At 46.4% G+C, this 20,374-nt stretch overlaps 1 protein-coding gene across 10 annotated transcripts in view; it reads right to left on the reverse strand.

The window, feature by feature from the left end:
- MSI2 (musashi RNA binding protein 2) overlaps positions 1 to 20,374 on the reverse strand; it is a 340,247-nt gene that overhangs the window by 38,934 nt on the left and 280,939 nt on the right. For 9 of the 10 annotated variants that reach the window (XM_059717433.1, XM_019493293.2, XM_019493294.2 and 6 more), the window contains exon 10: positions 17,859 to 17,933. In XM_059717433.1, coding sequence (XP_059573416.1) covers positions 17,859 to 17,933 — 75 coding nt within the window. Of the gene's footprint in view, positions 1 to 11,312; positions 12,985 to 17,858; positions 17,934 to 20,374 lie in introns of those variants that run through there. The other variant, XM_014608070.3, reaches the window with a different exon arrangement.

Consider the following 20,374-nt stretch of genomic DNA (forward strand, 5'->3'; position numbering starts at 1 on the left):
AGCTTTTGGTGTCCCCTTACCATTATCTCCTATAATTTATAAACCTCTGAAGCAATCCTCCCTGCGTAAGACTTGAGCGAGCACGACGCGCCCTCACCCTATCAGCATTGTACGTTACCCCCTCCACGCAGCTGGGAAGACAGTTTTCCTCCCCTTAAAGGTACAGCGCTCAAATGATGCAGTCCAGGGTGCTCAACCTCCGGCCTGCAAGGTTCCTCAAGGGTCTGGAAATGCGGTGGCGGGGAGCGGCGGCAGTGTTAATAGCCTGCTCCCCTGTGGGGAGCCCTGTGGACCAGATGATGTGGCCACCACTCTGCCGTGGGACTGGCACATGGGGTCACCCCATGCCCGAATTCGGCCAGCAGGATCGGGCCAGCTCCCGCAGACATAACATCATATACAGGAAGCGAGGCATCATGAATTGAGCCTAGTGCAGCTGTTTCCCACAAAAGCAACACCTCTGCCTATACCACCTCCATGCACCCAAGGGAGTTTGAAACACAGCTTTTTCTAGCACTTCAAGTTAGACCGAGGAAGTGTCCAGTCATGTCCTCTGACCTCAGGGAAATTAAAACAGCATGGCCCGCAGATGTCCAGTCCCAGCAGCCCCCGTCATTCTTTATATTCCCATTGCAGCAGCCTTGGAGCTGGCTACAGGTGTGTCTAGATAGGTGAGGGGGATTTGTATTCCTGAATCCTGCTACAACCAATGGGGCTGTGGACAATGTTGGGGCATGGAAGAACCCCACAGGGCTGAAAGCAGGATACTGTCATTGGTGTAAAGCACTGGACTACGGGCAATGAGGGTGCAGGGTAAGACCGCAGGCCTTCGTGCAGAAATGACAATGTATTGGCCCTTCTTTTCCCCGATGAGAAATAGCAGAGTATTGCAGGGAGGCAAGGCCATAGGCGGGCGCAGAGAGGAAGGCTGCAAGGTGTTTGTGGTGCCGGCGTTAGCTGAGGTGCTGGGAATATCACAAAGGATTGGATGGGGCTCAATGTGCCGCTTGGCGGCTGGGTGAGGTGGTGGAGGGATCACAGCGGATGACGTGATGGTGGGCGACCTCCCCGGATGGAGGCCAAAATGGCTGTAAACAAGGAACCGTGAACTGATGAGGGACCCTTTCCCTTTCCCGTCTCGTTTGCCTCCGAGCGGCAAGTGCCAAGCCCGCGTCCTGGCTGCCGGCTCCGCAGCTGGCCCGGGAGCATAAAAACGGCAACGGCCATCTAAAAGCCATGGCCATGCAGCTGCAAAAGTTGGGCGGAGGGGAGAGAGAGATCAATCTATTCATCGTATTTGTCCAAAACGCTCCGACGGTTGAAGAAATGATCCTTGTCCCTTTTTTTGTGTATCCTTCACTTATAATTGCCTAGAGAAAACAGGCTGCCCGAGCTGCTCAAAAGGGCTAAAGTGGATCCAGGCATCCCAATTAGCAGATATTTTACAATAAATGTTTGGAAATGGGCTCGAACGCTGTCCAAGAAAGCCCCGAGGATTCAGATCAATTTCATGCCACCTTATTACTCCGAAAGAGCTAAAGCCACTATTTGGAGTTCAATTTTTCACAGATAAATTTTTCTGCTTCCTGCATCAATAGTTTCACTTTAAATACTGAAGCAGTCTCGTGTGTGAGAAGAAGGGCACATCTGTTCTTAACTACAATGGCCTAAGGTCACAATTTAGTAAGCGGCTGTCTTGCAAGCAAGTGTTTTCTCCAACGCACAAATACGTTTCGGAGAAGGCGGAGGAGAAAAAGTGGACGGCGTGTGATGGAAGGAGCCGATCCAGGATTCAAATAGGCAGTGCGAGGCCTCGGCGCGCGGTGTGGCACGAAACCCCTCGGCGCGCTCCGAGGACAACCCCAGGCTGGATTTCACGGGGGCTTACAGAAGCTGTAGCAGAAAATGCTGTAAAAAGCAACGTTGCAGATGCAAGTCCAGTTGTGCCACTTACACCCTGATGTATGGGCTGGCGGGGGAACTTATGTGGGTCCTGGACGTTTTCTCCAATATGTGCATCTTCAGCCAATGTGTGCCCTGAGTGCATGAAGCTGTTTTCTCCATCAAGCTCTTCCTCCTTTCCCTCAGGGCGCCCCGAAAGTATGGGGCCATGGATGTAAGAAAGTATGGGGCCATGGACACAAGAAAGTAGCCCAGTAGTTAGATCCAATGCTTGGGGGGCAGGAATTTTATTCCCAGCTCAACCCCTGCCAAGGACAAGCCACTTAGCTACTTTGGGCCTCAGTTTGCTCCCATGCAAAATGCAGATAAGGGCACTTGCTCACTTCTAGGGACTTCAGGAGACTTGACAAATTAGTGCCCGAAACAGGCTCTTGGGTCTTCAGAGGAAGCGCTAGAGCAGTTCAAACAGTCGCCGTGTCTGACCGGCAAGAGCTTGTGCAGAGCCACAGCAGCATCAGCTGGGCAACGAAAGCAGGAGGCGAGGGGGGCTTGAAAAGGCAGCAGGAAAACAGTGCGTGTAGTGGGTGTGTGAGGATGTGCGTAGCACGTCTGTGCGTGTGGGGGGGGGAGGCATGTGTACAAGTGTATGGGGTGTTTGGTGTCTATGTGGGGGGGTGCGTGTGTATGCATATATGTGTGCACACGTGTGGTACGCTGCGGTGTGGAGAGGCAAGCTTTGTGACCGCAATGCGGCTGGTCTGGCTGGGTGGAAGGCTGCAGCGGCGTCTCTCTATGGGCCCGGTCATACACTCGTTAATATATAGAAACCCAAGAAAAGTTGCCAGCTTGCACAAAGCTGTCCCTCTTCCTACCAAGCACGTTCCCTTTACTGCTGCTTTGGCAGGAGCATGCAGAAGTGCTCTATGCGCAGTCGGGAAGGTGTCAGATAGAAAGACCCCATCCACGCCTCCCAAAGCAGCCTTTGACAAGCGCTCATGGCAAGAAGATGCTGTCGGGGAAGAGAAGGGGGGCGCGACTTATCTCCTGATCCCAGGTGTTACAGCAGAGAGAAAGACGCAGCACCTCCAACCTGGAAAAGGGTAGAGCGGTTTCTGGTCTGGGCATGCGGCTGGTACTGATGAGCCTCAAGCAGTTCCTCAACTGTGTGTGTGTGACCTTGGGCAAGTCGCACAGTTTTTCTGGGCCTCTGTTTAGTCCCTCTGTAAAATGGGCATAAGTACTGCCCCGGCTGTTTCAGCCTTTGCCTCCCCTGCCCCCAGCTCTAAGGGCTGATATCGATGGTGGTAAGACACATAAGAGCATAGTGTGCACGGGTGTGAAATAGCGGCAGGGAAGCAGCGGAGAACAGTGTAAGCCACCCCGGCACCTAGGAGAACAAGGTGTGGCAGGACACACAGGTGCAAGAAAGAGCTCGGCTCAGCACCGGGGAAGGAATGCCTGGAAGGGAGGGAAAATGCACATTACAGTCCTACTGGTCTTAATCCCCTCCTCATACTGCAGTGCCTTTTCCAAAGCTTTTTGGATGCTCCCGAATTTTCAAGAGAGGCCCTGCCCCAGTCTAGTGCCGTGGGTCTCAACCGTTTCAGCCTCACGGCACACCGCCAGACCTCCAGGTTTTGAAATGGGCTCCCACTTCATTCACAAATGGGTTTATTACGGCACTCGCCTTGCGGAGAGGCTGGGGGAAAGGGGAGACGGAGGCTGCTATTCTCACGTCGCACCTTGTTTATTCTCCATTCTCCAACGGCACCGTTCAAAAAACCCGGCAGCACCCGGTTGAGGATTGCCGGTCTAGAATAACACGAGGAGAAATCGCAAAGCCAAAACATTTCCAGCCTGGCCACGTCACCCAGTACAGATGTCGGCGTCGGGGTCTGGCTCCTTTCAGGGTCCTTAGGACCAGCAATGCAGTTGCTGTATCATGACGGCTCTGGCCTAGCAGACCCTCCAGTGAGGACAGTTTCCGATAGAGAAAAGGCGCATCAAACCCCTACACCACGAGCCCTGTCCCCGGGCCCACGCGTGTTCCTGGGAGGAGAACAGAGCAACGATTTTGGATGTCTAGGCCTGACCCGGAGCTGCTAACAGCACCGTGAGCTCCTAATTTAGCCCCGCTGGTACACAGCGTATCTAAAAACCACAAGCTTCATTTTTAGCCGACCCACTCAGGGTTTGCTTCGTTCATCACATTTTCCAGCAAGTGACAGTAAAGCATTAAAATCACATGGGATTGCCAACTCTGAAGGTGCCCCAAATCATAGGCCAGCTCCAAAGAAAAAAAAATTACGAAAATTGTGAGTTAATTTTAAAAATCAGGTGATTTTTAAAAAGAAAACATCAATGTGGGTCGCTCTGTATTTGGTTTCTAGCTTGGGATGCATTTTTGGCAGATCCCTCCCCCTCCCTATGAAGACCAAAAAATCTCCCTTTTACAAAATTTTTTTAAAAAGCAAAGAAAGACGGAAAAGAAGAGCAGGAGCCGAGGCTGTAAGTAAAAACAACAGGCAAGATGAAGCTTGCAATCAACTTGTCAAGGTTTGTGAACTGGGGGTTTCAGCCAGACGGTGCCTGGGGACAAGGTGAGCCAGAAAGCACCAATTCTGATTTTAATCTCCCATCTCCTTTTAAAACACCAGCTCGCCCCATTCTGGTTTCTGATCCTCTGCTGTTTTAAACACTCCTCGGTTGACAAAAGCAAGCACCAGCTTCACTTGATCTCTTGGGGGGGGGGGGCGGAAAGTGCAATGCCTGGAATTCAAAATTGTTTGCAAGTTGAAGAGGAAAGGGAGCTGGCGGGGGGAAAAACCTGATACCCTCTTTTCAAACAATGTTACCACTAGCTTTGATCAATGCAGGAAAGCTTTAAGAGGCTCAGAGCTGTCATTTCAAATGGGTTCCCTCTGCCATTATTCTTTCCATTAGGCAGTGTTATCCTTTTTGTAAGATCTGTCGGCTTCGTTTTGAAAGGACCGCAGCAGAAACTCAAAACCGCGGTGCACCCCACCTGAAAAAGTGCGGGGGAGGTCGGCGTGAGCGCTGTTTAGCCAATGCAAATGATGCGCTGACTTCTACGAATGCATGAAAAAGTGAATTCAAAAAACAATCCCCTCTCCGGTTATGCTCCTAATCTGGTCTGCCTTGTCTCAGCCCTGCCCTACCGATGAGAACGTGCACAAGGAAAGTGCACGCGGATGAGTGTTTAGCTCAATACCCCAGTCGTTCACTATTTGGGTTTAAGAAAAGAGGATGACAATTTTGGGTGCTACCAAAGTAGTTGGAGCAAAAGACTTCATATTCATGAGGTTGCTTGGACAGGAGGGGAGATGCCACCGAAAGTCCACGGCAAGCAGACAAAGCCGGCGATGAACCACGGCTCAAATTTGTGTAGGGTTCCTTGAAGGTAAATCTAATTGCTTTTTAAAGAGGAGGGACAGCCCAGCCTTGAAAATGCCAAATAGAGGTGAACAAACAATAAGTTGCAGGGCAGGCCTCCGGGGAAATGGAAAATGCTTTTCTGGAGCTTTTGATCAATCCTATTAACATTTTTAACATCTACACGTCGGCCCCGAGTTCTTTATTGTGACAGCCACATTAAGTGTTTCCCTTTGTCTTTAAATGCTGTGTTACATCCAGCTTATTAAAATCTATTTCACCAGGTCAGAAAATTAGTGAACTTCAGACACAGCACGTCATGCATAATGGGGACCTTATTAAGGCAGCCCATTGTGTTATTCAAGGCACAGGCGCCCACTGTTTAAAATGGACGGTGCGTGGCAAGATGTTGTAGGCGAGTTCTCGGTGTCAGACGCCAGTAATGTAGTTCACCCGGGACGCACGTTTGCAGATGGATGTTTTTATGAACGATATCTCTCCGCTGGAATTTCAACACAACAATGCAGCCCCAAAGACAGTTCATCGAAAATTTGGCACTGCCACTTTATGTCCTGTAAACGACCCATTTTTCAGCTGTTTACCGCTCGCGGGTCGCGGTTTTCAAAATGGGAACGATGCACTTTGGTCCGGTAATTACTTTATGCATCAGTGAGACAAAGCCCCTTGTTTCTCTCCAAATTATCATTCTGTGTCTTTTCAAGTGTAATAACCCATTGCAATTATTTCACTGCACACAACACCGGCAAACTTCTCAAAGGCAAACAAACAGTTTGTCCTAAGGAAAAAAACCCTACTTATTTAGAAGCAAAAAAAAAAAAAAAAAGGAAAAGCTGGCAGCTGTCTTCTTTTTTTTAAATGTTATTTTAATCCTATAAAGTTGTTCCTGGCCTATAACAACAGGTTAACACCTCCAACCCCGGAGACCTAAAACATGACCACTACCTGCCCTTTTAATACAGATTGAAGCCCATGGAGAATATGAGTTTTAATATGTAGGGCTTTAACTTGATCTGCAATTTGGACACCTTTAGTTTAGCAAGGAGGGAAAGAGAGGGAACCGAATGACGGGCCTCAAATCGAGGCAGCGGATGTAGGCAAAAGGCAGTTTAAAGCAAATCCCTTTCGAAGAGGAGATAACTCTATTTAGCACCAAGCAGATCACCTCTCTTGTTTTTGGGTCAGAGGATGAACATTACCTAGCTTCTTAACAACAGTTTCTTGCAGTGTTTGTTGTTGAGGGATGGAAACCCATATATCCATTTAATGCAGGCCTGGCATATACCACGCAGGCTCTGAATTTCAGCCACCTGCTGTTGAGCAAACCAGGGAAGGGTAACTGGAACAGCATTAAAGCACATATTATTTCACATCAGGAAAAAGGCCTCATTTCAGCGGCTCTGAAAGGTATGGAAAATAAGCTACTCTGTTTAAGCAGTTACTTCAATGCTTAAAGGACCTGAAGGGGACATAAAAGATCTCGAACAGGAAAGGGCTTGGATTTGGAGGGTCTTTTATGCACAGACACACAACAAGAGCCAATATCTGAAAGTGGGTGTGAGAAAAATTCAAGGTAGAAATAAGAGGAGGAGAAATAACTCCTTGACCGAATGACCTAGGGGTAGTAAGTTCTCCCCGACTTGCAGCCTATGTCAAAACCACCCGCCTTCCTAAGAGAGCGACTGTCTTGTTCAGAGTATGTCTCCCCCCTTTATCCTCCCAAAAACCCACGTGGAAAATAAATACATAAATAAAATCACGCTCAACTTATGCATGGGATAAACCTACAGTCGGAGCCCCGCCAGTCTTAACTTCTGTCCCTGCAAAGTCGCCATCGGACTTTTTCAGTGCAGTTTTTAGTATTTTTAGTGCACGCTACCCTTCGGCCCTTTCCTTGGTTGTTTGATTCCCCTGTGAGGTTTTGTAAAGGTGACAGCAGTTTCAAATCTTTATCTGGAGTTAACCACCAAAGCAGGTTTTTTCCCCTAAAACTGAACCTGAAACCGCGGGGTCGGCTTACGTACAGGGTTGGGTTATAATACAGCGCTCCGGTTCAGCCACGAGCTATTGGGCTCAATACAGTTCACTGACATAGTGGGGAAGAAGAAATTCTCTCTCCATTGCAAGAATCACTGGGTGAAATTTTGTAACACAGGCAATTGGGCCAGACGGCCTCAAAAGCTTTACAGTTTTAGGAGATGAACAGCTCCTAGGAAAGGGGAGGCTGGGAAACAGCTCAAAACGTTAGCACCCCGTTTGAAGTTTCGGTTTTAAATGCAACATTCTCAGATGTAGAAAGGAGACCATCTGATATATTGCCATACATGTGTGCACACACACTCTATTATATAGTGAGCGTCTATTATACATATGCACTATATATATCGCAAAATGTAGCTTCTGTTTTTGTATCTTTACATTTAAAAAAATATATATATTTAAGCGTTTGCACAAGCGCATGCCTACTACTCAGGCTACTACAACTAATTCAGGACGGGTAGGGCTTTAGCTTCATCCCAGGCACAGCATTACGGGCTGACGCTATTACTGCTGAGAGTTAATCCAGGTTTTCTGCTATATATGTATGTTTTCTTTCTGCCTCTTTGCTCCCGTGAATAATTATTCCCATTAAATTTCCCAATTGCTACAGCTGTGGTCTGTTCAGAACAGAAGTGATGAGCCACGAGCTCTCTCACTGCTGCTTTGCTCCAGCTCTGAAACCCAGCGTGTCCAGCTCCCGTGGAAATAGCGCTGCAGTGAGAAATTGGTAGACCAGCTTTCCCAACCCGCAACCCCCCCCCCGGCCATCTCTTTCCTCTCTGTGCAAGAGGCTTCATGTTCAGGACACTGACCTTGCAGTATTAAAAGGCATCTTAACACTGGAGCCATGGATCAGGGAGACATTAGGAGCAAGCCAGTGCAATAGGTTTCCTTGCAGGCAGACAACTGGCGGGAGGTTCAAGCTGATGGAACGTGCAAGCGGCAGGAACAAGTTCAACGATGCCGAGAAGGTCTTTCAGTGCCCTGGACGCCGTTCGATCACGTGGCAGCGGTACATAAAAGCCGAACAAAATGCCGGGAACGTTTCAATCCTTAACGAGGAATGACATCTGGGGAAACCTAAGCGGTCGCTTGCTTAGGCGGCTCAGAAAATGACACGGAAGCTGCAACGTTGATGAAGGACCCAACGAGAAAACGGAGGGTGGGATTTTCAGAAATGTTTGCTGCTGGCCTGGATGTTTCTTCCGCTGGGATCAATGGGAGTTGTACTGTTGCTTTAGGGCACTTTGGAAAACCACACTTTTAATTTATTGGCCATTGCAAGACTTTGGGGGAAATCATACCCTTGTTCCTGGCTACCCAAGCACTAATTAGGGTCTCCCGAGATAAAAATCTACCAAGACCAGAGATGCACGGGTCTAACTGGGCTTGGAGTTGTACTCGTGTCCGTCCCTGGTTCAACCGCTGTGTTCAGCTCCTTATACAAAGCCCATCAGCATAAAAACCAAATACCTTTGCAGTTATGCATTACTTGGCCTGACTAGGATCTGTCACAGCGGTGCCTTCCCTCTTCCTCTCCACAGAAGGAGTTATATGGGAGGTGTATGCACATATATGTATTTATACCAGCTGAGTGGGAGGTTTCTCTTACCACAAGGCACTCAGTCCAAAACACGGCGTCCCAAACACAGCCTAGCGTAACTAGGGAGCGCAGTACTTGCAGCAAAGAGACGTTTATCCCGGGTTTAAATTCTAGATACAAAATTTCCTGAGAGAGTAAAAAGCAAACTCAATCCGTCATCTGAGCAGGACTTAATGGGATACTTTACGGTTTGTGGTTTGTATGCACTGCGGGATTAATTGTGACTTTGGTACCTACACGGGAGTGTCCCGCGCTCATGGGATACACGTGTAGCCTGCGTGCCGGCACTCCGGCCTCCCATCCGCCGGCAAGAAAACCGCAGACTTTCAAATTAATTAAAAAAAAAAAAAAAGGTCCAATATCTGTCATTTGTTTTCACTGATGGAAATTAAAACTGATAGGTTTGGAGAATGATAATTAAGCTCACTCTAGCAGATTTAATATGTACTTTGTAAACCATTTTATGCCACGCAGCCACTGCCAACATTTTTCGGCAAACAAAAGCATGCAGTGTTGGGCTGATTAGATCAGAATTTAAGCAGTTAGGAGGAGTAAGAAAAGGGGCTCTGAATCGCTTTTGCATTTCTGACCATGGCAAGTTCAAAATCATTCACCATCCAGTTTTTAATGCAACCTACAGTCCCGTCCCCGTCCCTCCGCCTCCCCACAACCACTGCGGTTTGAAGCAGAGAAAGCCAGTTACATAATTATATATTTATAGTTCCCTGCCCCCCGCCACTTGGTTACTGCTTCCAGCTGCTCTACATGGCTGGACTATTGGAGACTGACTTTCATTTAAATAAAACCTCCTCTAAACTACTGCTGGCAGGGAAAGGAGCTGAGCACAAATACCATTTAGTTCCAGTTTCTGGTCCCTTTCCGTCACCAGAGAAGTATAGTGCAGTGTTAGTGCAAACGTGAATCAGGTCCTGCACGTGTGAACTGCCATCGTGTCTTTTGCTGCTAATGCATCTAAGGGCAAATCTTTAGCTCACACAAGTCAGCGGAGCTCCCTTTTAAGACTTATGCCAGGCTAAGTTGCACCTGCTGGAGAACGGTCCGTCCGTGCTGAACAACGTGTTTGCTCTCCGGGACGGTGCATGGTGAAAGCCACATCCCCTTTTGCAGTGGCATTACCTAGATCCCAGATCTGTGTAGCCCACGGGTGCTTTTGTGCCATGCAAACAGGTGCCGTCCTTCCCAAATCTATGGCGCTGCCCTGTGTGGATTTGTTTCGAGGAGCGCAGCATTGGTAACAGATCAAAGGGTGAAGGATTACGGGAGAAAAAAGAAAACCTGGCATGTCTGGAACAGAGGCTGGCAAGTAATTCAACTTGCTTCCTCGCCGCACTTTCAATAGGGCGTACGAAAGGTATCATCAAGACAGCTATTCTCCCCCTTGATACCCCAAAACCCTCCTTCCCCTGCAATCCAGGATATCAAGCATAGGAGAGAGCTGCTTTTACAAAAATATTCCCCAGCTGCACAAGTTACTCAGAATAAATGGGCGACAGATTTGTGTGGGGTGGAAGAAACTAAATTAGCAGGTTTTTTTTTTAAATTACTCTTGAGACTGGAAAACATAAACATTAGACTGTAAACTCGTTGGATCCGAGACCATCTCTCAGTGTGTGTGGTGCCACCTCGCATGCTCGTGGCCGGTCCGAGGCTAGGGCTCCTCTATGCTTCAGCAATACAAAGAGGAAGTACATGGTATGAAACGTTGGAGTATTTGTCCCTCCCTCCCTCCCTCATAAATAAATGATTTGATGCATTTTCAAGGAAAGAAAATCCTATCAGTGGAAAACAAAATTCCAGCACCTGGAGACATAAAGGTAACCCTATAACAACGAGCCACTGCTGCTAGGATGGAAGAAGGCACAAGTGAGATAAAGAAACAGATTTCCACCTCTGCTCCTGCAGCTGATCCCACCTAGGATGGCTCTTCTGCTCCCAAAGAGCTTGTTAAAATGACAATGTTATTGTTTTTTCCTCCTTCCAGTATTGAAAGGAGCCTGTTTCCAAAATCAGGGCTCTCCAAATTAATGAACGAGTTTGCACACAGTACAGATATCAATAGCAGAGATCTCACCGACTTCAGTGGAGCAAGACCAGAGCGGCATTCCCATGCAGTTATTCCTCCCCCACCACTGCAACCGTGGTCCTTTTTTTAAATCTCAGCTCTTGATACATTTAAAAAATGCAACTGAAAATCCCTCCAACACTGGGTCGCACCCTTCAGGTGATCGTTTTTTTTTTTGGTTTCAATTCTTTTATTCAATTGACATTGGTACTGGTTATTTGGTGCATCCAACCCCAAAAGTGAAGCTACGAGCTAAGAGAGCACCAACACAGCTTGTCCATGGTAAACAATTTATTATTATTTCTTCTACCTCAGTTACTTACAAGGAAATCATTACAAAAAAAAAAAAAAGAAAAGAAAAAAAAAAGAAAAAAGAAAGCACAGATGAACTATTTACATAAATGGGAAAATTCACAATAGCTGAAAACGTTTGCAAGTCATGCACACTAAGACAAGTTCACAAAAGCAAAGCAATTCATAGCAAAAAAAAGAAAAAAAAACCCCAAACAAAAATAAAAAAGCCATACAGATTAAAGAAAAGAAAAAAAAAAAGGAGAAGCTATTGCCCGCAGAAAAAATAAAAAGGAAAACTATCCAATTATTACATCAAGCATCTTTAATGAAATGAACAGCATAGCCATGTACGCAGAGCCTTTGACACTGACATTTTAAACAAGTGGATTAACAAACATTAAAATGCATTACAGTCCTACTGTAAGCATGCACTTTACTTCTCACAAACTTGTAAAATGGAGCAGGTTGTCTCGTTTTGAGGGTGGGTGTTTTATTGGGGGGGGGAGGGAGAGGGGGCTGGGGGTTTTTTTTAGTAAAATAATTTAGATAGGACTTGTGCTTCTGGCCCTACAGCCCACAACTTAGTTTCATTAGAAACTAAGCTGACTTGGGGAAGTGTAGGACAGTTGCGGGATTTTTCAGATACTTGCATGGAGGTTGGGAGGTACGATACAGCCCATGCCTGCGGTCGGCCCTAGGGCCTTAATACATCTGCCAATGGTTTGCAAATGAAGCATGGAAGGAAAAGCAACTGCAGCGTCTGAACTGTCAAGGGCATGGCCCATTTCAAGACAGGGGACGGGGCAGAGAGGTTGGAAAGTGTGGTGGGAAAAATTGAGTTATCTAGATTTGGCAATGGGAGGGCAAACTGCCTCCAGGCATCCAGACTTACTCTGATGGTCACGTCCATCACTAGATCCAACCGTTCCCCCCGCTTTTTCCCTCCAGCGCTGAACTGTCAGATATCGCAAAGTCAACTACAGAAAGATCCATCAAAATGAAAAGGGGAAAATGGATCTGCTAATCATGCAGTTGCCAGCTTCAGATTAATTTTCAAGGAAACAGGAAATACATTTTTGAATAATTAGATTCATCTCCCTGGTTTGCCCAATAATCTTAGCAATGGGATACCAGCCCTCCTCCATGGCAATTATGATTTTTACTGCTAATAAATGTGCTTTGTATCAAAAAGTGCCAGAATGCCACTATTTATAGCACCCCGTCAGCATTTCCGTTTTCCTAAAAAAAAAATAATTAAAAATTACTTTTCCAAAAGTTTGTGAGAAGTCATGCCTTCATAATGCCTCTAACCCCCCGCCCCCCCTCAATCCTGGTGAGTTACATTCCAAGTGGGCATTAAAAACTCATATAAAGCAGAGGAAACAAAAAAATAAGGAAAATAAAATAAAATAAAGCAAACTCAAGCAGTGAGGATATGGAGCCTTTAAAAATAAGGGAGTCCGAACAATCAAGCCAGCCAGCAAGAGCAGCATTTTTTCAGTGGACATTGATATTAAACATGGACCACCCAGGCTTTCTGTCTCTCTCTCTCTCTGTCTCTCATTAGCACTGTAGTAAACCCCGATTAATTTGTTATGCATCTTTAAGAACTAGTTGATAAAAATTATGTCTTGTGAAATCGGCAAATAGTCTGCAAAGTGAAATAAGAACAGAAATTAATAGATTAAACTGAAAAGATAAGTTCCAGAAATTAAAAAAAAAAAAAATGAAACAGGATAGGGAATAATTGTAATAATAATAATAATAAAAAAAAGGGGGGGGGGAAGGGGGGAGGGAAGGACTACACATTGAGTTATAAAAGCCTAAAGGAAAAAAAAATATATAACTTGATAAGAGAAGATAGAACAGTTGCCAAAGTGATTAACATTTCTTCTGCCTTTTGAACTAGGGCTTGTCTCCCAGTTTGACAGAATTATAATACGAGGGACGTACAAAAGGAGCATCATTCAAGCAGGCAAACAGACACGGCACAGAGAGCCTTCTTTGCAGGTTATCAAAATGCAAAGGCAACAGGTGGATCGTGACATTTGTAGCATTGTTTCACGGTGACAACAGTACACATCGCATTACGGCGCAGCTTAGACTGGCATTTAGAACAAAAAACCCCCCCAAAAATGTTTAAGAGGAGTGTCATAAGCCAAAAAGGCACTGCAATAATGCTTCCTGATATTAAAATAGATGCAGTGGCAATAAGAGTTCTGGGAAACGGCAACTGGTAATAGCACAGTTTTGCAATACTGTATTATAATACAAGGAAGACTATAATTTCCTTATAATTAGCTGACTTTTTATAGCCCAGCCATCAGCAGCGTGCTATATTAAGGCTTGGTGACACATTTGTACTGTAGTAAGAAGCTACATCAGGGCTGCTCTGTAATGAACCCTTTAAGCTCAGTTCTTACATAAGGAATAATGATTGGTAAGAGCACGGACTCGCATGAAGGTAGGACTTGTTCTTTCATTCAGCCCTGCCACGAGACCTTTCATTAAAATGCAGGGAACCCGTGTTGGCAAAATCCTGACGTGGCTGAGAAATTATCCGAAACACTGCTGCTATTCAGCAACCACGGTGATGGGTGGTAGCCTGCAACCCAAAGACACTGCAAACTGTGATGTTTTAGGGCCAGCCTGGGGAAATCCTGCATTTTACAGAAGTGGCCAACCACTCAGTCTCTTGTAATGCTGCCATGGTGGGGGTGAGCATGGATGGAGGCTCCACGCTCTGCATGACTTTGCTCTGTGAAGTTGGCCCTCTCACTGCTTCCCTTGCTCAGAGCCTCGACTTCATGCATGCCCATGGGGCATACTGGCATACACAAAATCTTGCATTAAGAAGCATCCTGGATGCAGCTCAGGCTCCTCCGAACACTTGGCCTAAGTGAAGCTCTGGTGTGTATACTTGCATCGTTGTGTGCATTTATTGTGTGGTCCTTCCCCTACCCCTCCTCTGCTGGTTTGTAAGAGCTTGCCTCCGTCAAAACCTTGATCACTTCCCAAGCAGGGAGGGGGAACAACCCCTAAACCACCTTGAATAAACTGGCTTCTAGATCTCACATTAGTGGAACGGATGCAGAAGGAAAATGCAGAGACCAGCACAAGCAGCTTAGGTACATTAAGACATAGCTGCACCAGGGCATTTATTTAATCGATGTTTACATGGGAGATGTGACCGATCAAGGTGGCATTTAGCACAGGATTCTTGAAACTTTGCACGGGGAACAAGCGATCAGCAAGTTGAGCTTTGCTCTCCTGCTTGCAGATCCGTCACCCTTCAGGGCCTGGCTCCGTCCAGGGGTTAAGATGGGGGGGGAATGGGATCCATTCTCAACCCCACATCTGTAAAAACTTCCCTTCACTGCATCCTTGTGCAAGAGCTGGGTCTCAGTCTCAGTCCTTGCCCTGCCTTCCCAGGATGCCAGTTTTTCCAAAGGATCAGAGGAAAAACTAACTCCCAATGGGAGGAACACCCGACATGGCCCTGAAGATATTGCGCTGCACTGGGGAGCTGCCACCTTGACACCACTTCCTAGCACCACGGCCACAATTGAGCCCCGAGCCTCTGGGTCTTAGTTTAGCCGCAAGTCGAAGCAACACGAGAGGACTTTTAAACATTTCAGACACAATAAAAGGCCTCGGCTGGGGCGGACACCAGTTGCTTCTGCACTTCTCTGCACTCACTTCTTTTTTTGAAGCCAACTGGATCAGGCTTTATTGCTCCCCTCCCTGCATCGCTGCACTGTGCCTGCCAAAAAACCCTGGGAGGCCTGTTCTGAACACAGACCCCCCCCCAGGCCCTTAATACAAATGACGTACTGACGGCTGGAGCTATACAGTACCTCTCGTTGCCAGGCATTTTCTTTTTTGGGCATGTTCATAACAGGAGTGATACAGCTCCTGTCAAGTCGTGATCATTTAATTTATTAAAACCATCTCTCCTTGTCTGCCTTCTCTTCGCGCTGCTCCGTCGGATTCGGGGAGCGGCACGAACCTGGAAACCAGGACCTGAGACAACGCGCAAATGAATTTTTAAGAAGCTCTCTGGCACCTTCAATTCATGTGCGTGGAGGTCTAATCAGGTGTTGACGCGGGCTGGCGTGCACTTGCGTGCCAGATTTGGCTGGCTCTCCTATTAGGAAGGGCACTTGTGAAAACGAGAGGCACGCCGTGCAGCTCAGGTGTCAAACTCCTTTTGTGAAGGGGCCTGACGAGCTTTTTTAATTACTGTCTGCGAGCCAGCGTTATTTCCCTCGATGCAGCGGATCCTCTCGATGTCAGGGAGAGATGTGGGCTGAGATCAGGAGGAGACCGGGGTCCTACTACGCAGAAAGTGAGCTCTGGTGTAGTAAGGGGCCTGCTACCTTCCCTGCAGCATTCAGCGCATGGAAAACCAGCGCTGCGGGACACCGCTAGGGAAAGCATCCTTGCCGCTTGTTGCCTATGTCCATGTCCTGTCAGCAGTGTGGTTTGCAAATGTGGATCTCAGCGTGCTGTAATCTGGATCTTGCACCCATTGGAGTCGGGGCCAGTGGCCATCACTCCGAGCTAAAGCAGCGCGGCACGGGGTCAGGTTCACTTTACAGTCAAGACAAGAAAACTCAACTAGTTGTTTTTTGTTTAAATCCCACAGATCCCATTTGTCAGTCTGGGTCAATATTAAGTGGGGGCCGTTGCTGTGCGGTGCACTGTCTCGGGGATAAGGAGTGCAACGTGAGTATGGCATGCGGCACATAAAGAGCATCTTGGAAATAGGTTGGGATAAGGCTTTCAGTGCTCTTTTGAGATGGCTACTGCATTGTCCAAGCCATCCCGTGGGAGACGGTGTCTCCTGCTTTGGGCAACGAGCGTCGTGCCCACGCAAGCCAAAGCAAGCACTATAGTCATAGCTCCCTTTTTTCACCGTCCAGGCCAAAAACTGAATGGCATCAGAGAGGTAGAATGCCCTACGTCTGAAGCTGGCTCAGTCTCGGCTGGCCAGGAAAGCAAGCAACCTGCGTATTTCCGATCCAAGACCTCCAAAATGCATTTCTTAGGGAGAGAGCAAATGCGCAGAACGGTCTGTTTCTACAGACTGGACGTCAGAGAAAGAGAGAGGATTTTTTTTTTTAAATGAGTATTCTCAGTTTGATGCATTCGCAGCGGGGAGAGGGCAGCTAGAGCCTCAACATCTGCTAAGTACGGTCTTGTTCAACCACCACCGCCTCTGCTATTTCTGTGGGAACCGGGCTGCCAAGGAAAGTACTCTGTCCTGCTGGTTTTAACTAAGTATTTTTACCCTACCCAGTGCAGGGCTGTATCCCTACTCCAATACTCCACCGGCATGTACAAACATGGCACGGAAAGGTTATCGCTCTCTTATTATATTCTAGAGGATATTCTCTATCAGGGTTTTTGTTCTCTTCTCCACTTTGAAGCGGTTTCCCTCTTGTGTACCTGTAGCATTTTCATTAATGAGATAGTTTAACTTGCTTTCTTAATTAACCTGAGTAAAGCTGCACTTCCAAACGCTCCCTTTCGAAGCAATTAAGGAATGCAGCACAAGGCAGTTGAACCGCTCGTGTGTGACCCAAGTGATACACACACTAATGACTTTAATGCGTAAACAGAGATTTCCTTGCTGTGGTGTCCAGATGGGCCTGGGGTATTGTAAAACGGGAACACAGCAGTCATAACTCTGCTTGTTAGAGCACCCCTCAAAATCCTAAAGGTGAGATGCTGCTGCTGATAATAATAATAATAATATATTCTCCTCGCTAATTTAAGTTCTCACTGACACCAGCATAAAACAACACATAGGAAGAGCCGGTTTCAATGACTGCCTCTTGAAAGTGCCTGGGAGGAAGCTAAAGGGGCTTCTCATGATCCACACCATGTGATGCTACAAGCCAGCCAACGCTTTCGAACCTTGGGAGTCATAGGATGCCGAGTGGCCGTATTAACACTTCCAATGAATGGAAGTCACTAAATGCAGCAAAAGTTCAACAGCCACACAAAAGGGAGCGGGAGAACAAGCAACTGGGCAACACACCATTAAAACCTAGTCTCTACAAAGGTCACCAGAAACAGCGACGTAAAAAAAAAGAAAGAAAAAATAGATGGATGTTAGACTTTTCCCTCCAGAACTTGATTGCTAACTACAAACTTACCGGAGAATATGTGTTTATAAATAGGGGGTGGGGTGGGGAAAGCAACCTCACAAGGCGGGGGGGGGGGGAAGTATGGTTCTTAAGTTATCAGTTTAATATAGATTTTTAATTTAAGGATTCTGCTTTCAAATAACCAGTACCAATTTATACAGTCTGTTAATAAAATCGTCTTGGCAATCTCTTTTTTTTTTTTCTTTAAAAAAAGAAAAATATATATATGTAGCCTGAAAATTGTCAGCATTTTTCATTGCATGAGATGGTTCCTGTAGACTTTCCTGTCTCAACTTGCAGCTATGGATTGAGGGGCGGTGGGGGGGGAGCGGGGAGGGGGACCTAAATCTGCGAATGGAAATGTACGTACCTGGGAATTGATAGCTGTAACTCGGAGCAAATCCAGGATATCCTCGGCCATACGTTGCAACAAAATTTGGGTAGCCTTGAATGTAGAAAGGCAAAAAAGAAAAGAAAAGAAAAAGGGAAATGGGAGATTAATACGGCGTTACTCATTTTTAAAGCCAACACAATACAAAGGACAGGTGAAAAATGTGACTTTGTATTTTTTTGACACAAGGTACTAAAAGAATGAGATTTATTCTTCCCATGAAGACCTGCCAAAAGGTTTCATTAACATTTTGCAGGGAAATGAAACATCGAGAGGCACCTGCTACTTTTCTGATCACTTTTTCCTTTCACTATTTGCATGAAGCCTGTCACTCAGATAATTAACATGCACTTTGGTGTCTGAAGTCCAAGGATTGTGCATACGTTTTAGCTGGAAGAGTAAATGCCAAATGCTAAGGCTAAACACATAACACAGGTTTGCTCTGACATTTGGAGAGCTTACAATGAATGTACTTTGCTTCAGAGCTATTGACAGTTGGAGATTAAGGTACTAGTAATTCTTCATCCCAGGAGTGTGAAGGACAACAGTTAACACATCAAAGAGTTAGAGGCAGCAATATCATCGAACTGCAGAGTCAAAGAGGTTTTAATTTTTCAGGAAAAGTAAAAATTAAATGACAAGAGATTTTGTTTCCTGAAGTGCTGGGTACAAAACGTGCAGTTTGATACCTCGATCGCGGCCTGTTCAAGGACTCGTAGTTCAATAAATAAATAGGGGTGTAAATACAGGGCATGGCGAGCCGCATCTGAAACTTTCGGTAGTCGCGGCATGGGGAACAGAGCGGTACGTGGCAAGTGGCAGGACGAAACAGTGCTGCAAGGAGGATGAGACTGCTTCCAGTCTTTTTTGCAAGCAAACCTGTTGGAGGGTTCATTAATGAGAGCAAACTAGTAAACCCGTGTGTGAGCAGAGCCCACAGCAATCAGTCTTCTTTCTAGGGGACACAGGGATTTCATGCACAGAGACCAGGCCGCTGGCCTCGTTTTCTCCATGAGCTTTATAAGACGTCTGTTGTACGGTGCAGAAGTCCCCCTTGCCCTCACACGTGTATCTGCACTCTTCTTTATGCCTTGGAAAGAGCAGCTGGGAATCCTACACCTTTCCACTGACCAAGGGGGAGTGACGCTATTCACTGACCTGTAGCCCTGAGTCTGTTTGGGGGTGCAGCGAATACTAGATCAGGAAAATGTTAAATTAAACCCATGCAGGGAACTTCATGGGGGGGTCCTACATACGTCTTATACTCCCTGCGTGCATCTCTTGCACAAAGGCTCAACTTAAAGACTTCAGGGCTCGATTCTTCAAAGACGATGGGGTAGACCGAGCTCCCACTAGGCTGCTCTCTTGCTCCTCTTATTTAAAACGGTGAGGTCTCCATTTCGTATCTCCCTCCTCGGCTTTTCACCTGCAGCGGCATTACCGTGGGTTCAAAGAGTAGCGCGGTCCAAAGCGCATGCAGCAGCGCAGGGGTTAAGCATGCTTTATTTTGTTGGCACAGAGGCCGATAAAGTTAACTGCCTTTTCACAAGCCCCATTAGGGCTGCATTTACCAAGACTAATTGTGACAGCAAGCACCGTATGTTCTCCGTTACAAAGGTGGGATTAAAAAAAATATATATATATCTATAGCCACCGCTTGCCATCTTCAAACGTTGCCTGCCTCACGTTATCAAAAAAAGGAGAGCTCTCCCTTATCCCCCCTGGAATTAATGGGCACGGTGAAACTTTTATGCTCCTCCATGAAAGGAGGCTCCCCAGGCCCAGAGGCTGGTCATTAAAGGTTTGATCCAACCCCCTTTGAAATCAAAAGAAATCCTGCTGCCGACTTTAATGGCAATTGCATCGGGACCTAAGGACATCACTTCAGCGGCTCGGTGGTTCCTTCTGCAGTCTTGTATCTCCACCCTTTAAAAAAAAACAAAACCAACAACCAACCCCATTACTAATACGCTGTACAATTATTTTTCTGACACAGCAAGTTCCTCTGTTTCTGATTAGATTTATATGTACATATAGTTTACTATTCATCATAATTTAAAGCTGCAACATAAAAACGCTTGGATGAATCTTGATTACTGGATTAAAGAGGGCGTAGGAGAAAAGTGGGCTTGTGAACACAAAACAGGACGCTGCGGCTTTAAATAGACATGTACACACATTGGTTATCCCCTGAATATTTATTTCACAGCTCAACAGCTGGATTCCTGTAGAAATTAATCACCTCTGTCATTAAATCAGATCTTTCAGAGTTAAGCTTTACAAACTGGTTGGTTGTTTTTTGGTGGGGTTTTTTTTTTGTTTTTTTTTTAAACAATATTGATAAATGGATTGTTTGCCAACGAAGTAGCCCCATTAACACCGCAGCGAGCTTCACAATGAAAAATTACTGCGCGGAGTGCAACCGGGGCTCGCGCGTTCGCTTTTGAAACAATAAAGTTTTCTTCCGACTTGTCAGCAGGAAGACAGATGGCTGG

Source organism: Alligator mississippiensis, chromosome 14 (genome assembly GCF_030867095.1).
Source record: "Alligator mississippiensis isolate rAllMis1 chromosome 14, rAllMis1, whole genome shotgun sequence".
Lineage (NCBI taxonomy): Eukaryota > Metazoa > Chordata > Crocodylia > Alligatoridae > Alligator > Alligator mississippiensis.